This window comes from Gekko japonicus, unplaced genomic scaffold (genome assembly GCF_001447785.1).
Source record: "Gekko japonicus isolate JY-2015 unplaced genomic scaffold, Gekko_japonicus_V1.1 scaffold88, whole genome shotgun sequence".
NCBI classification, from domain to species: domain Eukaryota; kingdom Metazoa; phylum Chordata; class Lepidosauria; order Squamata; family Gekkonidae; genus Gekko; species Gekko japonicus.
The window spans coordinates 1,709,735-1,718,531 of NW_015160209.1; the positions used below are offsets into that span (position 1 = coordinate 1,709,735).

At 47.7% G+C, this 8,797-nt stretch overlaps 1 protein-coding gene and 1 non-coding gene across 2 annotated transcripts; one reads left to right on the forward strand and one right to left on the reverse strand.

Moving 5' to 3' along the window:
* Window positions 1-2,559: 2,559 nt before the first annotated feature.
* LOC107108623 (uncharacterized protein K02A2.6-like) lies at window positions 2,560-4,785 on the reverse strand (the record flags this gene model as incomplete). The annotated part of the gene is made up of 3 exons (XM_015409093.1): window positions 2,560-3,172; window positions 3,332-3,801; window positions 3,910-4,785. Coding segments are annotated over 3 exons (1,959 nt in total), but the record flags the coding sequence as incomplete, so codon positions are not given.
* Window positions 4,786-7,972: 3,187 nt separating this feature from the next.
* TRNAY-GUA lies at window positions 7,973-8,066 on the forward strand. Its single transcript has 2 exons — window positions 7,973-8,009; window positions 8,031-8,066. It is a non-coding gene; the product is annotated as a tRNA-Tyr (tRNA).
* The last annotated feature ends 731 nt before the right edge of the window (window positions 8,067-8,797 follow it).

Consider the following 8,797-nt stretch of genomic DNA (forward strand, 5'->3'; position numbering starts at 1 on the left):
AAGACAACATAGTTCCCCAATAAAGTAAAATATAGTTAAATCTGCATTTCTGTTTTTCAACATATTTTTTGTTATTGATTAATCTGTAGATGGTAATGGGAATGACTGGACAAGGTAATAGCATCCTAATGCGTTGTATTGCACAATGTATGTACTGCATTGTGCAAACAAGGCCTAAATACTTATAAGGGTAATCGTGTCCATTTCCATTTCTCAGCTTGAGTTCTTAATGCACTTCATTTTTTTTATTGCTTGAATTTAAATGTCTGCCAGAATGGTCACATGTTCAACCCTATACATGATTATCAGCAGGGCTTTAAAAAGGGCGGGGGAGGAGGTGGTGGAACTCTTAAGAGAGAAATAGGTTTTCAATCTGTATACTGAAAACTCATGAGCTTTTAAACATTTTTAAAATAATTTTGTCAAAGAGGTTCCAGAACTCCATTTCAGTGCATATCCCCAGAAAAAAGCCCTTTCAGTGACTGAGGCAATGAAAAAAATGCTGAGGCAAAACATACAAAAGCCATCATGAACCATTTATAGATTTATTAGCATGCTAATAATGAAGCTTCCTAAAATTATCAGAGATGGGCTTGGAAGGATGTAACACTGGGATTCTACCATCAGTCAGTTAGATTCCCTGGAATATGGAGAGCAACAAAATATTTTGGTCTAGGACCTTCTGCTGTAGAGCAAGGATCCAAGCCTACAAAAGCCACAGTTCAACTGTTGAATAGATGGTTTTTGGTCCACAGAGCAAGAAGGGAAACAGTGGAGAAAGGAAAACAGTTACATTCTTTGTGACTTATTCTAAGGATCAGTTGTTGCTAGTAGTGTTGGTAGCCAAAACCCTTATTATTATTATTATTTAAAAAAAAAACAGTTAGTGTTTACTTTTGATATCGATAGGGCTTTTTTCTGGGGGAGTATGCCAGAATGGAATTCCAGAACCTCTTTGACAAAATTATTTTTAAAATGTTAAAAAGTTCACGAGTTTTCACTATACAGACTGAAAACTTCATTTCCCTCTTTCTGGCACCCCCCCTTTTTTTTAAAGCCTGGTCGATATTAATGCTATAATACAGCTAAAAATGTGCCAGCGTGGTACAGTGGTTAGAGTGGACCCAGTTGCAATTTCCCACTCTGCCATGGAAGTTTCCTGGGTGACCTAGTGCCGGTCAGACACTCTCAGCCTAACCTACCTGCCAGGGTTTCTGTGAGGATAAAACAGAGAAGAGAAGAATTATGTAAGCCGCTTTGGGTCCCCATAGGGAAGAAAAATGGAGTATGAATGAACTGAATAAATAGAAATGGGGTTCCTGAGAGATACTGCTCCATGGGTTAAGTGATCACACATACTGACATGTAGTAACATAAATTGCCTTTAATATGGCAAATGAAGAAGCCCTCTTTATCAAGACCACTTTTGCTTTCCTTCTGATACCATACATATATGTCTTTACACTGCAGATTTGAGTCTTCTTTTAGTCTTCCTGTACTTTTTAAAAATACAACAGTACAAAGGTGGCACGCAAGAACAGTTGTGTAGCTCTGCAGGCAGCAAAAGACCAGGAGGATTTGGGTCCCACCTCAGCCGATGCCAACTACTGAATTTTTCTGATCCTCTTTGCAAAAAAATATGTTTTATAAGTGAATTAAGTTTGTTAGATCGCGCTAACAAAGGACTCATAGAGTGATTCAGCAAGTGATTCAGCTTTATTGGAAGTAACGAACAAGCACTCAACTCAGTAAGAAACCAGAACAGAAAACAGTGGGAGCTTATGCTCCTTTTAAACATAACCGGGCTAATGTAGCCACGCCTATTTACATTTAACAACCAATGAGATTGCTTGGTTAAGGACCAATGGGAGTCTTTCCCTCCTAGGGAATGGTATCGTTCTGATTGGTCGCTGTTACGAAGCGACCAATAGGAAGTTCGCTCAGAGGAGCCCTGGTCTGGCTCGAAGCTTAACATAGGAGTCCTATGAGGTGATTCATGTAATCGTTTCAATACATTACAATTCCTCCCCCCTAAGTTAAGTCATCATCCCATTTGTTTTATTATTTACATACATTCAAGTCATGCTGTTGTACATCAACTGTTCCATAATACTTTATTACAATCGTAGTCTTTTAGATAAGTCGGCATCTGCCGCGTACGCTGAGACCTGCGAAGCGGTGCAGGCTCTATGGGCACACAAGGTTGAGAGTCACTGTGGGGTTCACTACAGCCTGGTTCAGGCACAAACTCTACTGGGGTTTCAGCCCCGCACACAGGGTTCTGCCCTGACTCGGGGACAGTACCGGGCCTTTCGGTACTCACCGCCTGCTCTGGAGGTCTCCACTCAACATCAGGGAATCGGAGTGATCGTCAGTTAGATCCGGATGTAACCTGTTTAAGCAGGTTGTGAGTCTGCGTCCCATTAACAATTCGGCCGGACTACGGCCTGTAGAACTGCAAGGGGTGGTATGCTGCCGCAAGAGGAAAGCACCCAGCCTTTGGCTCCAGTCACCTTCGTTCATTTTCCCTAGGGCCTCTTTTGCCGTCCTTACCATCCGTTCGGCCTGGCCATTAGATGCCGGATGGAAGGGGGCCGAAGTCATTTGGCGGATGCCATTACTCGTGAGGAACTGCTTAAACTCCTCAGAGACAAATTGAGGCCCGTTGTCACTGACGAGGACGTCAGGCAACCCGTGCGTGGCGAAAAGATGGCGGAGCGCATGGATCACGGCTAGTGAAGTGGTTGTTTTCATGCGCACAACCTCTAACCATTTAGACATTGCATCCACTACTATGAGAAACATGTTCCCCTGGAACGGGCCAGCGAAATCCAGATGCAATCTGGCCCAGGGTTTCCCTGAAGACTCCCACCTCTGAGGCGGAGCTTGTGGGGGTTCCGGCCTGACTTGCTGACACTGGGAACACACGCGAACCCAATCCTCAATCTCTTTATCCAGCCCAGGCCACCAGACATACCCCCTGGCCAACGCTTTGGTGTGCACCATTCCAGGGTGCCCCTCGTGCAGAGATTCTAGAACTCTGTTCCTGAGCTTGTCAGGGACCACCACCCTGTTGCCCCATAAAACACAGCCCTTAGAAATGGACAGTTCACTTTGGCGGCATTTGTAGGGTCCAAATTCAGGTTCAACACTCCCAACTGGCCACCCCCTCCAAACCCAGTTTAAAACACGGGACAGCACGCTATCTTTAGCCGTGTGTGCAGCAATGTCCCTGGACGATACAGGAGCCTGAGGGAGTTCGTCCAGTGCCAAGACCTCACAAGCAGGAGCAGGGTCGGGTCCCGCACAGGGCAATGGGCAGCGGCTGAGGGCGTCCGCATGTCCGATTGCCTTCCCAGGCCGGTGTTCAAGGTCATAATCGTACGCCTGCAAAAAGAGCGCCCATCTAAGCATGCGCGGGGACATGATATTCGGCAGTTGCTTATCGGGTGCAAAAATCCCCAGTAGCGGCTTTTGGTCAGTGACCAGCAAAAATCGCCTGCCAAAAATAAAGTCATGGAACTTTTTGACAGCCGCTACTAAAGCCAGACCCTCCTTGTCAATCTGGGCATAGTTCCTTTCTGCCTCAGAAAGAGATCTTGAGTAAAAAGCGATTGGCGCCTCGCTCCCATCAGGCATCAGGTGGCTCAAAACCGCGCCAATTCCAAACGGTGAAGCGTCCGCAGCTAACACCAGGAGCTTCTGGTCATCATAATGCGTCAGCACGTCATTAGACACCAACAGCTCCTTAACCCCCACGAAAGCCCTTTCTTCGGCCTGTCCCCACTTCCATTTCGCCTCCTTATGCAAAAGTGCGTGCAAAGGGGCCGCCACTGATGCCTTATGCGGTAAAAACGCATGATAAAAATTGAGGAGTCCTAAAAATGATTGGAGCTCCTTCTTACTCACCGGCCTGGGGGCGTCTCGGATTGCAGTCACCTTGTCAGTAGTGGGGTGCACCCCGTCTGCATCAATCCTGAACCCCAAGAACTCTACACTGCTAACTCCCAGTGTACATTTTGAACGTTTTACTCTGAGCCCAGCGTTTTGGAAACGCTTCAAGACCTCCTTCACCCGGTCCATCAACTCATTTTCAGACCTCCCCGCAATTAACACGTCGTCGAAGTAGGGCACCGTCCCTGGTACCCCCCTCAAGAGTTGCTCCATCAGGCCCTGAAAGATGCCGGGCGCCACATTTACCCCGAACTGTAGGCGATTCACCTTAAAAGCCCCCCTATGGGTAACAATAGTCTGAGCCTCTGCAGCCTCAGGAGTGACAGGCAACTGCTGGTATGCCTGTGCCAAGTCTAATTTGGCAAAGATCTTTCCGCCCCCCAATGAAGCCAGGATGTGGCTAATAACCGGGACGGGATAGGAGTGTTGTTGTAACGCCTTGTTAAGGGTGCATTTATAGTCTGCGCATAAGCGTATGGACCCATCAGGCTTAACTGGTGTTACTATAGGCGTCTCCCACTTGCTGTGAGGAACAGGTTCCAAAATTCCTTGTTCCACGAGTTTATCAATTTCCCTCTCTACTTTAGGCCTGAGGGGAATTGGAACCTTCCGATATTTCAGTCTGATCGGCTTTACAGATGGGTCAAGTTCAAAAGCAACCGGGGGCCCTTTGTACCGCCCCAGACCCTCTGCAAACACATCAGGGAACAGGTCATACATCATATCCCATTTATTCTCAAGCAATTTGTTAATCCCTGAAATACCAATGCCCAATGGCTCAAACCAGTCCAACCCCAGCAGGTTGACCCGGTCTCCCTCAGCAATAAGACATGACAGTTTAACACATTTCCCCTTATACTCAACATGTACAGTGTCTCTTCCGGCCAGGGGAATCCGGTTGCCCTGGAAGTCGGACACTCTGGTCTCCGCAGGCTGGAGCCGCCGTCTGCTTCTGGTCGGAAACAGCTGTTGCCAGGATGCCGTAGAAATCACCGTCACAGAAGAGCCGGAGTCCACCTCCATCGTGCATGGTCTGCCGTCGAGGAGTGGGGTTACGGTGATCTTTCCCTGGCAACTGGTGCGATTGATGACTGATGCGCTCGTCAGGGATGCTGTCATCGAATAGCTCGCTTCTGGTGCTGAAGATTGCAGCTTTCCTCGGGCGTTGGGTGGTGTGGTCTTCTGTGCCGTCCTGCTGTTGGATATAGGGTCCTTCTGCGCCGACCTGCAGACTCTGGCGAGGTGTCCACGCCGCCCACACGCTCTGCAGTCGACATCACGAGCCCAACAGGAGTCGCGCTGGTGTTTCCCGCCACAACCGGAGCAAGGCTTGACGTTGGTAGTCTTCGCTGGGGTCCGCTTGCCTCGAACCGCGTTGACGTCATCATCCGCGTCTTCGCCCTCGCTGTCTCGTTGAGCGTGTATACTGGGCTCTGCCACCCGCTGGCGGACCTCCTTCGTGGACCTATCCGCTGCTTCTGCGGCCAAGGCCTCTTCGTAGGCCACTGCCCAGGTCAGAGTGGTACGGGCGAACAGCCTTTGTTGTAGCTTCTCGTCTCTGAGGCCGCACACAAGACGGTCTCGGAGGGCTTCTTCCACGTCATGGAAGTTGCACGGCCGTGCAGCTTTGCGAAGGGCCGCCACGAATTCCGCGATGGTCTCGCCTCCGGCCTGGCTCCGCTTGTAAAACGCGTGCCGGCAGGCGATCTCCGACGGTTGTGGAGAATAGTGAGCCTTAAGCTTCTCAGTGATGTCAGCGTAGGTGACAGTCTTTATATTAGTTGGGGCCACCAACGACCTGGCTATGTCGAAGGTCCCCTTCCCGCAGGAACTCAGGAGGCACGCCCGTTTCTTGGCCTCGTCTGTAATGTCGTGTGTCTCCAGATGGAACTCGAACCTGGATAGGTAGGAGTCCCAGTCTTCTGAGGAGGGTTCGAAGCACTCGAACTTCTGGCTTCCAGCCATCGTGGGAGACTTGGGCACCGGAGCTGGTGGCGCCTCCGCTGGATCGGCTGCTGTGCTTTGCCCGCTTTCTTCCGAGTCCGAAGTGTGGATGTCTGCAGGGCTGCCTACCTGCTCTAACATCCCATCCTCGTCGCCAATTGTTAGATCGCGCTAACAAAGGACTCATAGAGTGATTCAGCAAGTGATTCAGCTTTATTGGAAGTAACGAACAAGCACTCAACTCAGTAAGAAACCAGAACAGAAAACAGTGGGAGCTTATGCTCCTTTTAAACATAACCGGGCTAATGTAGCCACGCCTATTTACATTTAACAACCAATGAGATTGCTTGGTTAAGGACCAATGGGAGTCTTTCCCTCCTAGGGAATGGTATCGTTCTGATTGGTCGCTGTTACGAAGCGACCAATAGGAAGTTCGCTCAGAGGAGCCCTGGTCTGGCTCGAAGCTTAACATAGGAGTCCTATGAGGTGATTCATGTAATCGTTTCAATACATTACAAAGTTCCTCAACAAATTGGCCACAGATGCATGTTTGCACCTATAGCTTTAAGTGAGCCCTGAAGAACTAGTTTCTGTTCCCCCCTCAAGGCCTGTGTAGGAGGGGCCTCACTTTGGTTTGGCTGTAGTGTGTTAGTGTTCTCTTTCTGTTGGAGACAATGAAGTGGACCTTTTGTTGAGTGTGATAAGGCCTCCTGTGTTTTGGCTACAGAGCAGGACTTAAAGAGTGAACTGAAGGAGGATAGGTAAGTTCACCACTACCCACCAACACACCTCAAAGAATACCACACTATTACTTATAGTATCCAAAGCTCAGTAGTAATACTTGCCAGATCATGTAATTATTAACATATATAACATCTGTTTATAAGAATACATATAACTAAAAGAGAGGGGAGAAGAAGGAATAATGTCCAAAAAGAAATAAATTTCTACCTCAAAAATAATTCTTCTGATTTTAAATGTTTTTGTCAATACTTTGCTGAGAACTCTTGCTATTTAAATCCCCATTCACACATTACAGTGAACACATGTACAGCCTACCTGTACCTGTATACAGCTGTTTGTAAGAAAGAGCCAATGTGTGTTCACTTTACAAAGAAAACTGGGTACCTGGATGTATATGGGGTTTCAGTCACATGTTAATCCATATGTGCACTGAATCACATGTTCATTCATATGTGCACTGAGTGTAAATTGAGAATTACTCAATGCATATATAAAGAAAAACCAAGTGTACACTGTACATGGATTGTATATACAATCTCTGTAACTTGTGAGTAGGGTAGGGTTGGTATCCTACAAGATAATGACTCAGCCCTACCTCACCTTCCTGAATAGATATAAATTACCTGCCTACCATTTTTCTTCTCACCTTGACACAAAGAGCACTCCATCTTTCTGTGTTATACCTCTGATGATGCCAGTCACAGCTGCTGGCGAAACGTCAGGTCCTACAATGCCAAGACCACGGCCATACAGCCTGGAAAATCTACAACAACCATACCTAGTTGTTTATAAAGCTTAACTTTCCAATTAGCTGTGTTGGCATAAAGTTGTCCCCCCCCCCCCCCCCTGTATGAGAGAAGGTTAATTAGTATTTTAAAAAACCAGGGCATTTTCTCTCAAGGATATGATTAATTTCCCTTGCTGGCTGTGTTCAACATCGTCTTTAAAACCAACTTGAGGGTGGGCTGCTTATTCGAATTAGTCTTGCTTCTGCAAGATTTCAAAGCTACATACATTTGAAAGTCTGTGCTGAATTCTCGGTGAGATTCAGTTCTGAACGAAAATGCATGGTTTAGGGTCCCGACTGATCGATATTTCCATGTGGTATAGTAACACTTCTACGTGCCCCAGAAGTTGTTCACCTTTACTTCCAATAATGGTTAAGACATTTGAGAAATGTTGACTGTATGTCACATCTAATCGTGGCGTATTTGGGAACAGTAGACAGAAATGAAGTTTTTCCGGTTCCAGAGTTTTCTAGATTTTGTTGAGCTACAGCGTTAGCGGAAGCAACTCTGTATAGAGAAAACAGCAACATTTGTATATAGTCCCTTCGATAGCTCAGCTGGTAGAGCGGAGGACTGTAGAGGTGCGGCTACAAAATGGGAATCCTTAGGTCGCTGGTTCGATTCCGGCTCGAAGGAGACATAATTTTATTTTAGACTAATGCTCATGTTTATCTTTGGTGTTGCTTCCTACTCTTCTGTGGACCCTCTCTCATAATTTTACTGGAATTGGCTCTTTACTATAGGCACAATTTCTCCTAAGGGACTGGATACGAGAGAGAGACGATTTATGTGAGACCAGCAGGCGGAGTACCTGAAGAACTTAAAGGGAAGTTCGCTTTCTTTCTAAAAACGACGAAAAGGCGGAGTAACAGTTGACACAGCTCTAAGGAGCACCGCGTTCATTTACAGACTTCGCTCGCAGACGTTAAAAAACAGACCTTCGCCCTCCCCACAAAACGTGGAAGGAGGAAAACTCTCTTTCCCAGTATACCTTGCGCTTTAGCCCGCCCTCTGCTCTGCCTCATCTAGCCAATATCCCGCCACCTTTCTTTCCTTACTGGCCGTTCCCCTTCTTCTCTCGCACCGCCCCCCTGCTTGGCCGCGTGCTGTCTGCAACAGCCAATGGGATGCCAGTCCGCGTGCGCAGATTCAAACGGTGGCTTTGGAAAAAGGCTGGGCGCGAGATTCGGCGGCAGGGTCTAAGAAGAAGGAGAAAAGTCGCCCGTCCAGCGAGTGTGGCGGCGCTCACAGGGAGCCGCCGGAGAACCGAGCAGTGACATCGCAGCGGGGCCAACGGGGGGACGACGCAGACGCCGGGCCCTTCCCGATCCTTCCCCCAACAGCAAGGGCTGGGTTAGTGCCATCAT